General features: G+C 37.5%; 2 protein-coding genes across 4 annotated transcripts in view; one reads left to right on the top strand and one right to left on the bottom strand.

Annotated features, from left to right (window-relative positions):
• RUFY3 (RUN and FYVE domain containing 3) overlaps positions 1-8,179 on the top strand; it is a 107,625-nt gene extending 99,446 nt beyond the window's left edge. The window contains exons 17-20 of one of the 3 annotated variants that reach the window (XM_004383326.2): positions 743-807; positions 2,816-2,843; positions 3,648-3,719; positions 6,000-8,179. In XM_004383326.2, coding sequence (XP_004383383.2) covers positions 743-807; positions 2,816-2,843; positions 3,648-3,719; positions 6,000-6,143 — 309 coding nt within the window. In that variant the 3' untranslated portion in view covers positions 6,144-8,179. Of the gene's footprint in view, positions 1-742; positions 808-2,815; positions 2,844-3,647; positions 3,720-4,714; positions 5,456-5,999 lie in introns of those variants that run through there. The other 2 variants (XM_004383328.2, XM_023737789.1) reach the window with 2 other exon arrangements.
• Positions 8,180-10,517: 2,338 nt separating this feature from the next.
• The window catches only part of LOC101361539 (G-rich sequence factor 1), an 18,751-nt gene continuing 8,629 nt past the window's right edge, over positions 10,518-20,639 (bottom strand). Inside the window, 5 exon segments of the mRNA XM_023737790.1 lie at positions 10,518-16,367; positions 17,507-17,579; positions 17,934-18,069; positions 19,216-19,337; positions 20,474-20,614. Coding sequence (XP_023593558.1) covers positions 17,530-17,579; positions 17,934-18,069; positions 19,216-19,337; positions 20,474-20,614 — 449 coding nt within the window. The 3' untranslated portion in view covers positions 10,518-16,367; positions 17,507-17,529.

The raw sequence follows: 20,639 nt of genomic DNA, 5'->3' as shown, positions 1-20,639 counted from the left end.
CCAGGAGGCCTTAAGTTTCTCAGTCTTGAATTGCCCTGCAGTGGAAGTTTCCAAGAGGATAATATCCTTAAGACTAGAGGGTAAATATTGCATTGACCTCCCTTCCTTGACCCTCGAGTGGTCTGAGAACACACATTCCACTTCCGGAGGCAGCTGGGCAGCAGCAGTTCAAGGCAGACAGCAGTGCTCTGCGCCACAGAAAGAATTTATCCCTCAAGACTGCTCAGGCAGGACATAGAGCATTGGTACAAATGCAGTTTGGAACTTTACATTGGTCCTTCAGAGTAGAAAACTCCCTTGAGTTGTACAGGCTGTAGAAGTTGTCATGACATTGAGGCATCTACTTGATTGCATGTCCAAAGGATTACACAGTCTGCTGGATGTGTCTTTGGCCATGCTCACTTTGACCAGTTTTTCAGAGCTCAACCGGGGGGAAAATTATTTCTCCTAAGAAATAACTGGTATTTTGAGCCTGCTTTGCAAGTAAATAGGATACGTTCTAAATTTTAATCTCGGGAATTAAAATCTCTACTCTGAAAATTAAAATCTGTTAGAATAGTTTGTTAAGAAAACACTTGGAGCAGAATGAGGAAACGTCCTTTAAAGTTAGATCTCTTCCCTTAAAAAAAAAAAAAAAGCTACTTAGCTTTATACCCAAACTAAGACCATGCAGAAAATGTCTGCAACATCATCGTTATAGCATTCTGAATAATTAATAAAATGGGCTGTTTTCTTTTGGCAGGATGGGAAGCACAAAATTCAAGAGGAAAATGTTAACCTAAAAAAGCCCTTGGAAGAAAGCCACAGGTGTTTGCTAATTAAGTACTGACTAAGATATGAAGTTATTTTGGGGTGGTGGGAAAGAGGGAGTTTTTGATGTTGACCGGCCTTTACACAGACCAAGTGCTGGCTTTGGTAATATTAATATGCCAGAAAGACATTTTGAAGGGGAAGTGAATAAATAACAAAGTAGATAACACATTAAACCAAACTCATTGGTCCATTTCACAAGGTAATAAATCTGACCTTTGATTCTTCCCTGATTAATCCCCAAACTCAAATTATCACTTAAAAGATGATTAATAATCTTTACTGGATTGGAATCCCCAAAGAATGAAGCACAAATCATAGCATTTCTTAGGCTCTTAAATGTAGAGTCTGGCTAGTTTCCACATTTGTGCTGAGTGAAGAGCAGCTACGTTTCAAATAAATCGTCTCATTTCCCATATCTCTTTTCTCTTAAGGGAAAATACAGCTTAACTTGATTCCTTTTTCTTAACTCTTCATCGGATTTGCTCACTGTGAAAAGCACAGGATCTGTTGTGAGGAAGTTTACTTTTGACAGCTATTTTAGCAGGTAGAAATGTAGCAAATATTGCATAGCGCTGCTAAGTTAAAAAATAAAGGAGGTTAATAATGAGGAAAGATGCTGTGGAGAGGTTTTGAGAAAAGTGTTCAGTACCCATTTGGCACCTGTCCCTGCCCAGGCTTTGATGCTTTAAGAATGACGTAGTGTGTCAACTAGAGCAAAAGTAGCTGCTGGAGAAGAGAAATCACACAATCCAACATGTAGGCTGATTATGCAGCTATTTAGCTTAAACACCCCTTCCTTGCCTCCAGGGCCAGAATGATTCCATTTTTACTCTGAGAGGGTAGTCTGATCCAGGGCTGACCTTGAGCAGCAGCCCATCTAACACTACACATTTGCACTGGCACATGGAAGGGCACTAAAAAGGCTGTGAAATTAACCTGAGCTTCCAGGTGCTTTCAGGGTCAGCCTAGTTCCAGATCCAAATCAAGTCATTTACAATCAGGAGTGTCTGTTAAATACCAGGATCTGATTTAGACCCTGGGAATATAAGATGATATTACCTTAAATCTGTATTGTGCTTTACAGCATTAAAAGTGTTTCACAATCATTATCTCCTTACAAATTTAATTCTCCTTACAAAAGCATAATCTTCTATCCCTACTTTACAGATGAGAAAGCCGAGGAGCACAGAGAGGCCAGGTGACATACTCAAAGTGCCTCAGCTTACCATGTGTTCTGATTTTCAGCCCTTTATTATGTCTCTGCACTATAGAATAGCTGCTTCCAGGACCTATCCTGGCTAGAACTGCAATCCTAAAACATAGGTTTCCTGGGATTGTGGTCCAAGGAACATCTGAAAACCTGGTCATACCATGGGTGCCACTCACCCAAAGAGAACAGAACCACTGTAGATCTGTGGTGCATTTTCCCCAGAACTGAGAATGGGCTCGACTTCTTTCGTTTAGGTCTATTCCAAGTTTGGAAAATCAGGGTTAGCTCAGCTTAACCTGATTGGGTTCTCACGTGGTAATCTCATTCATTTCCCATTTCCTGGTTAATTTGCTTAAGTTCACATTTTAAGAATATTTGGGAGAGGGGAATAGCATGTGACATATGGTAAAGAATAGATTTCCATAATTTCAGATAGAAAAAATGCTATTAAAGATACTGGCCATTGAAGTTTTACATTGTAGAGAAACATAAATGTTAACTGTTTTCTTGGTAGCAGAAAGAAGTAAAATATAATTCCGAATCTATTAGTAAACAGGAACCATAATAAGGTAGGCCAAGGGTCAGATTCTAGTAATAGATTTAACAGCAAAAAAAAAAGAAATTTTTCCATGGAGTCATGATTAGTAAGTATGTTGCTCCCAGCAACATTAAAAGAACTGTAGTACTGCTTTTTTGGCAAAATACTTGTTTTCTGAGCTACTTTTAATTAAGATGATATAAATGGAAATATAGTAACTGGCTGTTTGTTCTGTTTTTATTTCTCCATTTTAGGCTGCAGTCCCACCCCATGGATCAACAGGTAACTGAGCCTACTGTTCTAAAGCATCTTGTATAAATTATGAACTTGGCTGGATCATGCCTAGCCAGTAAAGAAGGTAGCATGGGAGGTGAATGAATGAATGATTCCAGGCCTTTGCTTACCGTCCTTTTACAATGTCCTAAGGAGCCTGAAGCTCTCACGGGGGTAGCACAGCTTCGAACAATTGTTAAGTCAACAGCCATTATCACTTCTCATTTTAAAGTATCTGATATACTGCGGGACCTGGCAGAGCTCAGTTTACCTCCCTTTGCCTTGGTTTCCCCATACATAAAATGGAGAGGGAAAAAAACCCTTCTTGATTACTTAGAAATAAGTAAAATTAAATAGTAGTGAAACATTTTGCAAATAGAATAGTGTATGATAACCCCATGAGAAAGATGATAAATGCTACTATGCCAGAGTCACCCTGTAATTTAGTTGTTAGGATGTAAAATGAAGCCTTAGTGCTTTCCGTTCTCCATAGAAGAGGGAAACAGAATGGATGGGGCAGTTTTACCTTTTATTATTTTTTAAACTTTCCATTTTATATTTCTGTATGCTTTAATTTTCTTTTTATAAATAAAATCACATTTTACTTTGTTATAAAAATTAAAAAGAACTGGAACAATAATGATAGAATTACCAGAGTTGTATTAAGGTGGTGGGACTATATGTAATTTGTTTCTTCAGTTTCCAGATAGTCTGTAGCATGGTTATATTAATTTTGTAACTTAAATGCATATTCTGAAAAATATTAATGTTTCTGGGGCTAAGGGTAACTAACTGCCCGCCTGTGTGGTTTAGGATCAACCTCTGCTCTCTGAAAAGCCACAGGTGTGTCAGCTATGCCAGGAAGATGATGGCAGCGTAAAAAAGGTAACTGTGAGAAATGAGCAGGTTCTTCATAGTGATGTCCATTGTTACCCCTAACCCCTTATCAGGAATAATAGGCTTTGCCAGTGTACCTCATGACTCCTCACAGTGCAGAAAGTAGGGAGAAAAGCAAAGGGAGCAATCATTTATTGATTAGCTGTTCTTTTTCAGTCATAATAGTCTTATCAGTAAAGCACCATAAAATACATACATGATTTGAAACAAACAAGCAAATAGAAATGTATAAATAGCTAAAAATATTTATTGAGTGCCTTATGTGGCATGTGCTCTTCCATGTGCTGGAGAAGGAGTAATGAACAAAATAGACCAAGTCCCTGTTCCTGGGACGCTTATGACCTTTGTGGCATCATTTTATAACTGAAGAACGATGGGCTCAGGGAAGTTAAGTACATTTCCCAAAGTTACACAAGTAGTAAGTGGTAAAGCCTGCACTCCAACCAGACTTTGGCTGCAAAGTCTGTGCTCCTTCCAGGACTCCATCTTGCGTAGAACAGAAAAGATAGGTTTGGGGAAGGAGGTTCTTTTAGTTATTTGGGGAGACTGACTCTGAAAGGGAAGTGAGCTCCCCCCACTGGACCACTTGTTTTCCCCACGAATCCTCACGAGCACCTTACTGTGTGTTATACTGGAGTAAGAAGAGTAGGAAGCATTCAGAAAGAATGACTTCCTTTGATTGCCACAACTGTGTCTTGCTCACAATAGTCTTCCCCATATCTGGTACGGTGCCCAGTAGATAGCAGATGCTTAATGAACCAATGAGTGTAAGAAAGAAGTACTTAGAAGAAAAACAGGAAACATACCCAAATTCAGGATTATAACCACTGCCACCATCTGTGATCACGCTGAATATTAACAAGCAAAACTATAAGATGACCTAGTCTTACATTAGCAGAATTAGATAACAGATGAACTGCCTTTATAGAAATATGTTCTAAAATAGAAGAAACCACTAATCTAATTCTGGCTTTTCTTTTCAGAGCCATGCAAACTAACTTCAGTATGTCAAGGGAAGATTCCTCCTAGGCCTTCAAATAAAAGTGACCCCTTACTTTCATCACATCCTCAGGAACTGTTTAGGATGAATTCTTTGGGATCAAATTTCACAGGGGAAATTACTCCTTGGGGCCTTTTATGTAGGGACCCTTGGAACTGTGTCTTGTCAGTGACACTGTCATGGTGACCCACACGTTCTCCTAGCTCTTGGCCACTAAAGATTCAAAGCCAGTTTCCAAGAAGCTGTGCTCTTCCTGCACTGATATTCCAAAGGACATGCTTATAGAGCATCACAGGAAAACATTAAGCACATTAGGAACCGTACTCAGCAAATTCTTTAATCCTAGGCTGTCCACTCAGTCCACTGCTACGTCACTGCCTGCCTTATTTAGAGTATGCTTCCAAAAAAACCAAAGCCATTGCCATCGAGTCAATTCCGACTTGTAACTACCCTATAGGACAGAGTAGAACTGCCCCATAGGATTTCCAAGGCTATAAATCTCTGTGGAAGCAGACTGTCCCATCTTTCTCCCACAGAGTGGCTTGTGGGTTCCAACTGCTGACCTTTCCGTTAGCAGCCAAGTGCTTTAACCACTGCGCCACCAGGGTTCCAGAGTATGCTTAGATACTTTCAAACTAATTTTAATGTTGTTGTTGATAGCTGCCATTGAGTCTGCTCCCAACTCATGGTAACACCATGCACAACGAGATAGGGCCATTGTGATCCATAGGGATTTTTTTCCACTGGCTCATTTTTGGAAGTAGATCACAAGGCCTTTCTTTCTAGTCTGTCTTAGTCTGGAAGCTCCACTGAAACCTGTTCAGCATCATAGCAACACACAAGACTGACAGTGGTGGCTGCACTTGAGGTGCACTGGCCAGGAATCAAACCTGGGTCTCCCTCATGGAAGGCAAGAATTCTACCACTAAATTGCACTGCCCTCAATTTTAGAATTAGTTCCAAATTAGAAGTGAATATAGTGAGAGAACAGAATATGAAATGTATTCCAAAGGCAAATAATTTGTGTAATATTTGTTCTTTTGAATTCTGTTAACACTGCTGCTTCTCTTCATTTAGATCTCAGAACTAGATTGTAATTCTTTGTACACAGGACTGTGTTTGGTCAGATACTATCTGACACATAGTAAGACACTGAATGAATACTTGATTAGATTTTGAGCATTTACCTATTTGCCCTTTTATGTTCCCGGCAACCTTATTCCTGCCTCCTCTTCTGTTCCCCACCCACCTTCCTCTTCTCCTTGTAGAATGTGTGTGAGAATTGCAAAGGAACCTTCTGCAATGCCTGTTCAACAAATGAACTGCCTCTTCCCTCAAGTATCAAGCCTGAGCGAGTTTGCAATCCCTGCCACAAGCATCTGATGAAGCAATATTCCACCAGCCCATCATAAGACAGGAGGCCAAGGCCTGGACCAGAACTTTCATGCAGGGCCAGTCTCTACCTGTGCTAGATGTCACGATCCCCTAGAGCCCAGTCCTTAGAATCAACTAAAGGGTTCATAGAGAGGAATTATTTACAGACCCCAGGTCCAGGGAGAAAAGGCAGTGGTTGGGGATGCTGGAGATTTTGCTCGTTTTTCCTAATTACTGTAAGAATAAAAGTTAGTCTTCTAAATCTAAATAACCCCACTTTGAAGGATTTACTATATAGCATATTTTTGAAAGGGCTGTTCATTTTTATGAATAGTGATAATATGGGGGTAGACATAATAGAAGAGAGTGGTCCAAGCAGTTGAGAATAAAAAGGAAACTGAATCATCTCCCTCTTACATTTGCATATTCAGAGGGGAAAGATAAATGCTGAGATCAAAATGACAGATACTACAGATTTTCCCAGGTGCTGCTAGACATAAACATTATTTCCTCTTCACCCCCCACTAACTACCTCTTCATCTCTACCAAACTGTGAACCCAAACTCAGGGGGAAAAAAAAAGATAAAAGTAATATAAATTCTGAGTGTACTTGAAACGATATTGTAATATAATTTCAGGGCCAGGTTTCTGGTATTGGCCTACAAATGTTTTCATTATCAAAACAAAAAGGCATTTGCAATTCTTCTACTTAATGACTTCAAAAGTGTAAGTATCTGCCCTTTTCAGAATCTCCTACCACAAAGCAAGCCATCTCTCCTCCCAAAGTCATAAAGGAAATTTTAAGGGGTTTTCAAGATAGGGTTTGACTTGCAGATAGGGAGTATTGATGAGGACAAAGCTAGTTCACGTATAGAGTAAAACAAATTTAATTTGTCCATGCTGAGAACAATTAGCTCAGAAATATTTGTTTTAATATAAGGAATCTCTTACGTTCTGAGTGAAAAATTAGAGTTGGTAGACAGGTTTCTTGGAAAGGGCCATACTCAAACATCTCTTAGTAAGAAACCCTTTGGGGGAAAGAGGGGAAGTGCAAGGGAAGGAAAGAAACGGACTGTACTATTTTGATTATGTAGCATGTGTCTAGACCGATACCAATTAAGACCGAAGAGATACAAATCTGCAACTGGCTTAGAATTCTGGGGTGGAAACATCCTGGAACTGAGGTTGTTTGATAAATCCTGTCTCCTGGGAAGGGTTACAGCCTGGGAAAGAGTTGTTATTCCAAAAGTCTGGCCTGTTACTTGGTGAAGCTGAGGCTTAAGAGTCCTAGGAACAAATAAAATTTTGTAATTGTAGCTTTGTCGTCTTTTTTCCCCTTTAAATATTTTTTTGCGCTTCTTTATTCTCATTTTTTGGCCAACTGCATGTACCTGTACTATTCTAGGTATTAAAGATAACAGCAACAAAAATGGACAAAATGGGAATTATCCTAACGTACCAAAAATTATTGTATAATTAATTTTGATTTAAACTAAAAAGAGGCAGCTCTGTAACATGGAATGTAAGGAAGAATAATAGTCACTTGAGATTTTATTGGAGCCCTAGCGGTGCAATAGTTAAGAGCTATTGCTGCCAACCAAAAGGTCAGCTGTTCGAAGACACCAGCCATTCCTTGGAAACCCTATAGGGCAGTTCTGCTCTGTCCTATAGGGTAGCTATGTATTGGAATCAACTTGATGACAACACGTTTGGGTTTTTTTGAGATTTTATTTAGATTTGCACACAAAGCCCCAAAGATCTATCATTATTAGTGCAGCTGCCCACAAAAGCAAAGGACCAAGTCATGAATACCTTAGCTTAATGATACAGCTGCTTTAAAACTGCTTTCCAGGTGGATACAGAAATAATTACAGATATGTATTGGAAACATGGGTTAGTACACATACATATAACTGTCCACTGAGAGAAGGTAAAAGCAGTGACATTGCCTTACCAACACCCAGGTCTTTATTTCTACTATCATTCTCCAATAAAAGGAAGCAAGGCTCCTTGGCAAAATGGCTGATTCTCAGTTTGGGGCACATTGTAGTGACAGAAGGAAGTGATCTAAAAACAAAAGGATAGGGGTATGTCAAAGGGACACAGCAGACAACTGAAAGAGCGCCCAATGGCCAAAGCTAGAACAATCCGAGCCACAAAATAACGTAGTGCAAGATTATAACCCGAAGTGTAAATGTCCAGGAGTCCATATTGATACGTTTGAATAAACGAGGAAGAAGTGCCATCTTTCATGCAGAATTCCCAATAATTTATGTAGATACTCTCCTTCAAGGAGAGCGAGCATAACTCCCCGCTTATTAAGTATGGGCTGTGTTTAGTAACTTGGTTCCGAAGAGTAGAATATGGAAAGAAAAATTTTTTTTTACAGTAGAGAAACCTGGCAAACATCTTGGCCAGGTGATGTAAACACCATCAGTGGTAGGTCATGTTGACAGCACATACCCTTGATATGTGATGAGCACGGCACTTTACACTCGTAGTCTTCCTCCCAAAGACCCATAATCATCAGAAAACCCAAGTGGAGGGATGTTCTACAGAATACCTGAACAGTACTTAAAACTGTCAAGGTTATGAAAAAGCCTGAGAAACAGGTCATCAAAAACAGCTGAGGTGGCTTAGGGAGACATGATGACTAAATGTAATGTGGGATCCTGAATCGAAAAAGAACATTAGAGGGGGGGAAGAAAAAAATTCATCTGAATAAAGGGTGGAGTTTAGTTAATAGTGTACCACTGTTCCTCAGTTGTGACAACTGTACTGCAGTAATGTAAGATGTCAACAATATAGAAACTGGGTGAGATGTTGGAACTCTTATTATTTTTACAACTTTTTTGTAAATAAACCTATTCTTAGTTTATTTAAACTATGCTTTCATTCATAAAACTATAGTTCTAACTTAACAGAACCTGGCTGAACTCCATAAATGAGTTTGAGTTCTTATTTCCAAATACAATCTGAGGATTCTTCCAGGGTAGATAAGCAGATGCTGTGCTGTGAGAAGGCCTGTGGTTCATTAGTTACAGGCAAATTACAAATACGTGACAAAACTCTTGAAGGGAATTTAACTATTCTGCAAAAGGTATGGTCTGTTAATTTCAAAGTTGTTTTCAGGGCCATTGTCCATTACAGCCTCATTTCACCTTTGTTCAAGAGTAGATGTAGGCCTTTTTAAAATTATTATATTTCAGCAGTATGTAGCTCTGTTTTGATTTATAGTCTACTATTTCTTTCAATTAACTTCACCCAATATATCCACAAATGTTCTCTCCCAGGTCAAATTTTAATCATTTTTAGACTTTTGCTGGCTTGAGAATTATAAATTATTGAGGTCTTCTATTTTATTATCAACATTCCTGAGGACAGTTGATTTTGTTGTAACTGTTATTTTTGTATAAAAATTTTGCAAGCATGTCAATCTATCAAATCAGAAACCAAGTACTGACAATACAAACTTCAAAGAATGTGTTAGCTTGAAATACAGTTTACAAATAGAACCAGTAGCTAGTTGTCAGCATTTGCTGAGGATATCAAATTCCTAAGAGTTAATTACCAGTTGCCCTGGAGTCAATTCCGACTCATGGTGACCCCGTGTGTGTTATCACTATAATATCATTTGTATTCCCCCATTTGCTTTCTTGAGGGGGCAGGAAATGGATGGAATTATAGCCAGCCTATCAGAAATTGTGAGTAACTCAGTACAGCTGTTGGGTCTTTATTCCCAAATGTCATTGTCAAGTGGCGGGGAGAAAGATTCAGAGCCTCTTCTCTACTTCAGTTAGAACCAGGTATGTTTTGGGGATGACAAGTCTTCGAATATGCATATGAAGTTTCACCTGTGAACTTCAAATTTAGTCTATGGATCATCTGAAAAGCTTATTTATTCTTATATGTATCTTGCTGATTGGAAAATTCAGGTAGTAGTAGCAGTAACAGTATTAGCATTTTCTGAACCTATCTAACTTCACAGGGTATAATGTGAAATCAAGACCATCCCAAGGCTGATCCCTATGAGGTGGAGGTCAGACACACCTCCACCTTCTAACCTTTTTACCAATTCTCACACCAACCGTCCCTCTGACAGTGCTACTTCTTTTCTGGGTTCCATAATCCATTGCAATGGCCACACAGCACTCACATACCATACCTGCGGTTAAGTGGTTTATTAACGAAGTTAACAAGGTACAACTCAGGATTAGGATCAACAGGCTACAAAACTCAGGATCAGGAAGCATGTAGGCAAAGTCGCCCTTCTTCAGTGCAAGACAGCTTTTCTCAGCTCCCGTCTGCTGTGCAGGCCTCTTGGCCCCGAGGACAGGCTCCTCTTGGCCCTGCCATCTGTTGCTGCCAGCTCTGCCGCTAGGCCCCTTCCAGGCCTGTTGCCAACTTTAGTGTTACAGTCATTGACCCATGTTACAGCTCACTGAGGAGGTTCCTTGCCTCCTCTCTACTTCTTCCTGTTGCTTCTCTCAGAAAAACCTCTACATGGTAGGCTGCTTATATACACAACTTGTCAAGTTCAAGGCACAGCCCCTCCCAGTGAGAGCCACAAATTTACCAATACCCTCTCAACAGGCCACAGACAACTTCATTTGCATAGTAGGCTACAACTCACCTCATTTGTACAGTCTACTGACCAATCCCTGCAAGATGCATACCAATCACAGGGCAGGCCGCAGCCCAGGACCAGACAAAAAATATCAAACCAAGCTGTTTACAACTTACCCAGGAAATGTCAATCAACCTGGCAAAAGTAACAAAGCTTCTAGGGTAGAAACCTAGGGCAAAGGTAACTCCTCAGGGCTTAGGAGAAAAATCTCTCAAGTTGTTTTTCCAAAGAATCGAGGCAAAAGGCCACATAAAGGAACTCATTTCACCACAGTGATCTTTGTCACTTTCACTGAGTTACTGACTGGTCCGTCCATGTTTTAGAGTCTACCTAGGCGATAACTTTCATTCTTAATAGTAGGTGCTTTCAAAATCATTTCACTGGGATGTCCTAATTCTGACACAAACCCCAGAAGCCATAAAAGGAGACTTACAATTCAGCCGCATAAAAATAATTTCTGCCATAATAAGCCAAGAGACAGATGACAAACTGAAGAGGGAACTACTTAAAGCTCACTGCAGGAATAAAGGGCTCCTGCAAATAAGTTAAGACCACATTCAACAGAAAAATGTGCAGTATCACAGGCAATCAAAATTCAGACTGTGAAAATCTTATTTTTCAACAAAAAGAAGGAAAAAAGAAAACAGGAGGGGAAACCTATAGAGTAAGAGAAAGACGAAACAGGCCCTTCACTAAGGAAGATATTTGAATGGCTAATAAGCATTATGGAAAAATGATTAACATCATTAATCATCAGGAAAATTTAAATTAAACCTATGAGATACTACTACACACAGGATAGCTAAAATTAAAGGCTGTCAACACCAGATATTGGTGAGGATGCAGACCTACTGGAACTCTCACATATTGTTTGTGGGAACATAAAATACAACGACCAGTGGGGGAAAAGGTACATCAATTTCTAGTAAAAATTAAAATATACCAACCCTGTAACTCAGGATATTTCATTCCTAAGTACTTGCCCAAAAGAAATTAAGATGTCCACAAAAAAGGCTTGCACAAGATGTTCATATCAGCTTTATTCATAATAGCCAGAAACTATGAACAACCCAATTGTCCATTAACAGGTGAAAGGTTAAACCCTGGCATACAGTGGACTACTACTCATCAAGGAAGAGGAACAGCTGAAACACAAGGAATCGCAAAACATGCTGAGTGAAAGAAACCTTACATAAGATTACATACTGTATGGTTTCATTGATATGAAGTTCTAGGATAGGCAAATCTAATCTATGGTGAACTAAATCAAATCCTAAGAGTGGCTGCCTGTGAGGGAAAGGCAGAGGTGACAGGGGAAGCGCAAGAACTGACTAGATGAAGAAATGTTCCGATGTGACAGAAATGTTCTACACATGGCTAGGGGTTTGCATTACACAGTTGTACACAGAAATACATCACACGGCACACTTAATGTTTCTTCACTATAAATTATACCTTGGGGGGGTGAACAAAACCTCTGGTTGATGACATCCTGAAAAGTTAAGAGTCAGTATAGATGTCTACAACTTAGAAATACATAAGCACTGTAGAATCTAAATAGTGGGTATAGGGGTGTCTGTAATTCATCTTTTCTGTATGCTTGAAATTTTTTATATTAAAATGTTGCAAGGAAAAAGCAGCAGCATAAGTAACTATTTGAAATGTGTGGGCCATTATTTGGACCCTGATTCAAATAAACTTAAAAATAATGACATTTCAGGTATTTGATAAGAAATTACTAGTATGTTCAGGAACAAAAGTATTTTTCTTTTTTTTTTTTCCTTAAGAGATGCATACTGAAATATTTACAGATAAAAATAATGCTATCTCCAGCTCTGCTTTAACCTTAATATGGGGGAAATGAGGTGGATGGGGACATAGATGAAACACGATTGTGAGCTGGTAACTGTTGATGAATATATGGGTTTGTTATACTTTTCTATTTTGTATTCTGTAATTTTAAAGAATAAATTTTTTTAAAGGAAAAGAAAACCAGAGGATATGAAGACAGTTTTCAGAAAAGGAAATCCAAAAGTTCTTAAACACAAAACAATGCTACCTGATAATACTTCTAAAAGAAAAAAAAAAGAAACCCTATCACACTGGCAAAGAATAGACTGATAATACATTATTAATGGCAAGGCTATGGGGAAATAGATGTTGCTGGGGCAAACTGTGGAAGGCTATTAACAATTTAAGATATAAATTTAATTTTAGATATAAATTACAAATGCACATACTCTGACCACTTCAGGGAATTTATCCTACAGAGAATTTTATGTACGTACAAAATGATATATGTATTAAGTTTATACAAGGTAATTCATTTCAGCATTAAAATAGCAAGACTGGGAACAACTTACATATTCATCTGTAAGGAACAGACTTAATTACATACATCCATACTATACAATCATTAAAAAAGTGTGAGGAAGGATTTTATATACTGATATGGAATGATATTTAGGATATATTAAATGGAAAAGAAACAAGGTAGAAAATAGCATGTATAGTATGCTATAAGTTATATTAAAAATGAAAATATATCTTAATATTTTCTTATATATACAATAAATATCCCAAAATTACATCAGAAACTGACAGGGATGCCTGAGAAGCAGAACTCAGTGGCTGAAGTAAAGGATGGCAGGGAGACTTTTCAAGTATAACCCTTTGAATCTCTTCAATAAATTTTATTTCCTTCAAAAAATAATACATAAACAATTTTTAAATTGTCCCACTATTCTTTATTTTTATATCATCAAGGCTTAAAAATCAGATTAAACCTTCCTTTATGCCTTCCTATAGACTTCAGAGACTATTTTGTAATTTGCTAAATTCAGGGGGAAAATATATTTCTACTACATTAGAACAACTTGATTTTTTTCAAGGACCCTGAACTAGCGCCTGCCTCTGCTTTACTTACTCTACAGTACAAGATCCACCTATTGAATGTGCATCCTTTCACATGTTTTAGGGGAAACTCTCAACACAATGGAGTGTATTTAATGATAAGATGAATCGGATGTCACCCAGAGAAAAATAAATCTCCGAACGAGAATCTGCTAAGACTCTTTAGGGCAGAAAACGCTAGTAACAGCATGTTTACTAATAAGCAGTCAACGCGTAAAACTGTCACCCACATGGAAGTAGCTTTCTTATTATTCTTCGTCCCCACACTGCAAAAGTAGTGAGGACAATTTACAGCCTTCCGCCCTAGAGCAGACTCACTCTCTTTTCCTATCTGGCTGAAGCTCTGGTCACTCAGGCATAGAGGACACTCTGGCTTCCTGTTTCTACTTCATTTTCTGATGCTGGTGAATATATTAGATCAGCTTACACTCTTTCGCCATATCCTCCTTGACATCTACATATATATCAGCATTCTCTCTTGTAATTCCTTGAGAAATAGTGAGGCCAATAGTGAGGATATGGGTACCCTGCATATATACTCCAATACTCCCCATTATTTTTGATAAGCTTTACCATAAAGAAAATTACAAAGACATAAGGGACCCAAATAGCAGAGAAAGAGTCACTGTCATTACCTCCTTCAATGGCAAATGGTGACGCACAACCCAGTTTTGTCAATTAGGGGGAGAGAAAAATTTCTGAAAATATTACTCTTTAACTGCATTATGTACTTTTCTACCTCTCTCCTCCAGTAATACTTGCCATCTCAGCAATCATTCATTTACTAAAGTATGAACAGTAACTAAAGAAAGTAAAGTATATGAATTCATAATACAACTTCCCAGGCACCAGCCACCTTTTGTACTGTGAACTCAGCCACCAGCATGGCATGAAGTCGCATCCCTTCAAGCTCACCTATCACACAGCATTTTAATGCTTTTGCACTCATTCTTTTCCCAGAGAAAATGAATTTAAAATAACTGCAAATGAATTAATTCCTCACCCACCCCACTCCCACAGGGCCCTAAAAGATTTTTCCCACAGCAAATCAGCTACCTACTTAAGGAAGAGAAATAAATCACTTTTTAATATATCATACAACTGTAGACACCAGTTCTCAAAACTCAGTACACTCAACCATGTATGAACACATTACCATCTAAGGAAGATATTAAGCTGGTTGATTAAATTGTGTTCTTACAGGTGATTAAAAAAAACACACACTGAACATTAACCATTATTAACCATTTACGTTAACATACTTGGACTTGATGTAATAAAAATATACTCAGTTGACTCACACACTCCAATAATAAATACTCTCAAGTAGTTCTTCAGCCTAAAACAAGCCTTCATTTGTTGACTACTTACAGTACAGTGATTTCATCTTAGCTGGTAATCAAAGATGGTTACATATTAAGTGAGAGAAGACAATCTCTCTTCCAGATGGCATCTCTCAGAAATCTGGGCTAATACATTTTTAAGAACTAGAATTGCATCGCCTGGTAACTACATGGCAGCTGTCACCCTGAGAACAGGAACAAGGCAAAGAAAGTATACAGGACTTTAACTCTCCTAGACAGGTGCACATAAAGTTAGTTTATTAAGGACTATATTTTGAAGCCAGCCATTTTGATCCAGCATTTAAATAACAAGCTGTTTAATATTAAAGCAGAAGATACTGCCACAATGTGACAAATAGAGCTTTACCCATAAACCCTTCACACAATTAATACATTAAATGTTATTTTTATATAAGCAAGGCACCCCTACCTGTTCTAAAATATGGGATGTGCTACCCCACTGAAGAAAGCAAATGAAGAGATTTAGATTTTTTTCCTATCTAGAGCTGGTTTAAATTTCAAGTGAAGCCATTAATGTCCTTACCAGTCTGGACTGTTCTGACATGTTACTTCAGAGTTTTGAGACAAACACATCATTAATGTTTACCAAAAATTTTTTTAAAAAAGGGGTGTGGGGAGCCTTTTCAGACAACTTTTGAGACTAGAATTTCCTCCTTAAGTAGACAGGCTCTGGTGTTAAATGCCTAGCGTAATATTTAGGAAGTCAAAACATTTCTAAAGGCATGAAACTCTGCCAAATTACTATCATTTACACTTATTAACCTGTGGCATTTCTGTTTTGATTCATTTTGTTTAATTCCTACCCTTATCTAATTAATCCTATACATTTAAAATTAAAATTACCCCCCACCACCAAGCCACACTAGTTCAAAGGTTTAAAACCTATCCTTGCTTTGGTATTTGGTTAAAATAAATCATCAGTATTTTATTCCATGAGAACCTGCAAACCAAGAGTTTTACATCAGAGCTCTCAATTCATAGGCAAAGAACAAAACTTTGAACAGATTATTTTTTAAATGGGAGAAGGGTTTTAAAAGACAGTGCTAAATAAAAATATGTAGTCTTTACACTGCATAATATCCTCTATGAAAACAAACTGATCACACAAAATAAAAGACCCGATTTTTAAATCAGATCCTAGACAGGATGTTTAAACAAACATTTAAATTTGTAGTTTATTTCATAATCCCAAACTGAATCTTTCCTTCCCCTTTCTAAACAGTCCACTATAGAAATTTTTCTTAGAAGCAATTAACCCAAAACTCCAAAATCCCTTCTCTAGCAGTTGCTGCTAATAAACTGGAACCTTGTATCCCATGTCCAATAAGATGTGCAAATGAAATGCTTCTTGCTTCATCCTGGAAAAAAAACAAAAAATGTACATTTCCTGAAAATAAAAAGATTGCACATATTCCCATGCCATCTAAAATCACAAATTCAGTATTTTTTCTCTTTCTAATTTAGTGCAGGCTATCAACAAATCAATCAAAGTTAAGGCCAGGAAAATTATAGTTACACATTAGTGTTTGTATCCTGGTACGAAGACTGTAGGTTTTCAAAGTTGAGCACAAAATACATTTTAAATAGATTTTAGCTGATATAAATATTTAACATCACGGGATTATGGGACTTTATAACTTCTCATATCCAAAAATAGCCTATGACCTGAATGCAGTAACAGAATGCCTCCATGTTTTCAATGAAGAAATCATTAGTTAAATGTCTCAAAGGAATGCATCACTACATGTAGAAAACGACTACAATACGTTAAAAGACTTTATGGGGAAAGAAAAGACACCATTTAACATTTAGTCAAAGGAAGGGACATCAAGACATATTTAGCAAATTTTTCAGTTAACACTATGAACCTATGTACCTCCTAGGACCGTTTTCTTAATACTGTTTTAGGAAAGGAAACCCTGGTGGTGTAGTGGTTAAGGGCTACAGTTGCTAACCAAAAGGTCGGCAGTTTGAATCCATCAGGCACTCCTTGGAAACTCTATGGGGCAGTTCCACTCTGTTCTACAGGGTCACTACGAGTCAGGCTCGACTTGATGGCAACGGGTTTGGTTTTGGTTTATTTTAGAAACAGAAACACCCTGATTTCAAATGTTATCATTGTAAACATTTTTAAAGTATCTCAGAACAGAAAAAATGCATTTAAACTTTAGTGGAAAAAAAAATGTGAGGCAGGTTTTCAGTGTATTATCACTTACAGCTAATAAAGGTGAAAAAATTACTAGGCACGTAACATGATTAATGCTGGGAACAATGCAAAAAGATTCTATATGGGGATACTGGTCTAAGGCACTATACAACCATATTGAATTCTATTTCCCAGGTGAGTTTTCATTCCTTATATTGATGCCTCAATTATGATTAATTTGGTCTTTTTTTTAAAAAGAGAATGGCTTCTACACTGTTACCAATTATTGAGTCAAGGATTATTAATTTATCAATTAGAAAAAATATGCACATTTACACCTCTTAAATTTACCTTATTTGGAGTCCCTGGAAGTCTTATTTTCCTTTTGGACATGAATTCAGGAACAGTTCAATATACCTATGATCTGAGGATGACAAACGAAAAACAGTTTAAAAAAGGGGCAAAGTGAGAAAAAACACTGGTGCCCTTTTTCTCATAGCTCAGACAGCAAGTCAAATCCTTTGCCCCTTCCTTTCCCTAACTAAAAAGAATAAAATAAACCTACCTAACTCTGGATAGAAATATGTAAGATAATTCACAAATAAATCAATGCTTTTCATTATAATGTAGCATTTTTCCCTCTTTACATTTAATTTAATATTATTAAGAGTACAATTTTTTCAGGGGAAACTTCTAGGCAAACCCCAAAGCAGACTAAAGTATCTGTAAGCAAAGACAGGCATCAAAAATGACAACGAAAACTGTGAGTGGCACTTACGAACATGGGACCGATCCTTGAGCATAGCTGCAACAGCATCCTCATGGGTATCGAAGTGCACGTCAGCTTCTCCAGTGGCCTTCCCACTGGAACTGTATTCCATGGTGATTCTAACAGGCTTCAGTGGAGCAAAAAACTAAATAATGAACAAAGGAAGCCAAAAAGAACACAATGGAACCAGATTCACATTCCAGAAGTCTGGTGGCTTTCCGTTTTTCTCTGACTTTGATTCATATACCTGATAAATTGGTTTTTAGGAAATCTCCTTAAGCAACCAAGTAATTACATATTTATGATCTCTTCTGGCTTTTTCAATTTTGTCCAAACTCAAGGTTACATTTCAAACATTTCTTCACAGAGAACTAAAAGCCGTAAGTATAATCACTATACAAATGGTTCTCAGACTTTTTTTAACCCAAGGACCAATTTTATTATTCCTCCCACACACATCCTTCCCTGTTTCTAAAGACTGACCATCAAACAGACTTCATTTCTTAATAATTTGTTTTTACCATTTTTAATCAGACATGTACCTCAAAATCGGTTTCTTACCAGCACTACCTGAACAGAGCTACCACACTAATTTATTATCATTCCAAACCAAAGCAACAGAATGTAATGCTTTAATGTGAATGTACCGCCTTTGCAAAAAGCCTATTAGGCTTTCTGAAATAATGAACACAGCTTTGAGGTCCCAATATTAACTGAAGACTCCAGATTGGAAACTAAACATATGCTGTGAAGTTCATAAAGTCAACTAAGGTATTAAGGACTTTGCTGCTGTTGTTTTCATTTCATACAATATTTATTATAAAATAAAAATATATTTAAAATTCCTTTTCTTAAAAATTAAGGAATCCTAATACATGGTCTAATAAAAGTTCTACACTTGGTATTTAGGAGAAATGGATTCCTGTCTAGTAATGGCTGCTCTGTGACCAACAACCTCTGAGTCTCAGTTTCCTAAATTAAAAAATGAATGGGTTGAATCAATTTATTGTAAAAGCAAGCTTCCTTACTTTGAACACTAAACCTCCACCATATAATCTGGCAACTATAAAATCCTCTCCTCTCTTAACCTTAAAATATAATAAAAATCCACATTTTTCAGCTACAGAAAATGAAACAAGCCTCTAGAACCATGCTGATAACATCTTACTATTCAGATTCTCCAGAAATACTGTATTTTCTTCTCCAATTAATTTCCCAAATTAATAGAGGCTCAATTTTAGAACTTTTGTTGAAACCTACTGAGACTGGATAATATCTTACTGCCACACACATTTATAATGTCTTGGGCATTAGCTTGGAAAGGCAATCCTCTCATATGGACAAAATGTAGTGAAGGCGTAGTTCCAAAATCAACAGCCTCTGGAAGCTTCTCTGACATGTCCTTAGGCAATTCTGAAAGGCAGAACAAAAGCACTGACAAGAACATAAGAGCTTCAAAGGTTATTAATAGGTCTTAATTAGGTATGGACTTTATGTCAAAATCCTCAATCCCTCTTGAACTAGTAGGGAAGCCAAAATGATCAGAAATTTCTGCCATCTAACAAGTACCACCTGAAAACCCAAAACCACTGACTGTCTCAAACCATCACCAAATTAAGACCGTATCTTTTCGTAACAGCACAGAGAAAGTAAAATGATTATGAATGAAATCATAAAAGAGAAACTTTCTGGGTTATAGGCACTAAAAAAGAATATGCTGACAGGTTAATCCCAGGGCACCAGTTAAAAAAGGATTTATCAAATTTTAAAGATTGCAAATGTTGTTTTGGGGTTAAGACTCAAAGGCATAATTAAATCCAGAGGCAAACAAAAAGCTTTACTTCAGTAAATATTCCTGCTCTCTACCTAAATCTTTCTCCACCTTAAAGTTTACTTCCTTTTATTATATTTCTACTATCCAGCTTTTAATAAAGAATCTACAAAAATGACTAAATTAAGAAGTCTAACAAAATAACTAAGTCCTTCTCAATATATTCAAAGAACACACTACGCTAAACAAAAAAACAAAAAAAAAAAATTGCCATCAAGTTGATTCAGACTCATCGCACCCCATGTGCAGAGTAGAACTGTGCTCCATAGGGTTTTAAAGGCTATGACCTTTCAGAAGCACATCACCAAGCCTTTCTTCCAAGGTGTCTCTGGGTGAGTTCGAACCACCAACTTTTCAGTTAGCAGTTGAGTGCTTAACCATCTGTACCACCCAGGGACTACCATACTGCACTCAAAGACACATTACATCTTTCTTTGCAACTCAATTCCCTTTTCCTATAATCTTACAAGTTCATACAAAATGGTCCTAAAAAATATCATTGTAACAAAAATCAAAACATACAAGACAGACCCAAACTTGTATGTTTGGGGCAAATTCACCAGTAAGCAAGGTATGCACGGGCTTACTTGTACTGACTTACTAATCTGCAGTGCACAATTTCATATGGGTGCACTACAGATTAGTAAGTAAGAACAGGTAAACCCATGCGTACCTTGCTTATTGGGTAATCCGTCCCTGAGAAGAGGCACATTCTTACCTATTTCCTTCTCACTTTCAAAAGTTGTCATGGGTCGAATATCCTCACTTACTTCATGCTCTTCAAAGACCATTTCTGGCTCAGTTATATACTTAGCAGTAGGAGAAGATGCCATTTTCTTTCCCTTATGAGAACCAACATGTGTTCGAACTTCATTCCTTCTGCT

The sequence above is a fragment of the Trichechus manatus genome, unplaced genomic scaffold (assembly GCF_000243295.1).
Source record: "Trichechus manatus latirostris isolate Lorelei unplaced genomic scaffold, TriManLat1.0 scaffold00108, whole genome shotgun sequence".
Classification (NCBI taxonomy): domain Eukaryota; kingdom Metazoa; phylum Chordata; class Mammalia; order Sirenia; family Trichechidae; genus Trichechus; species Trichechus manatus.
The sequence above is the reverse complement of the archived record's forward strand: the minus strand, read 5'-3'. Positions and strand labels throughout refer to the sequence as shown.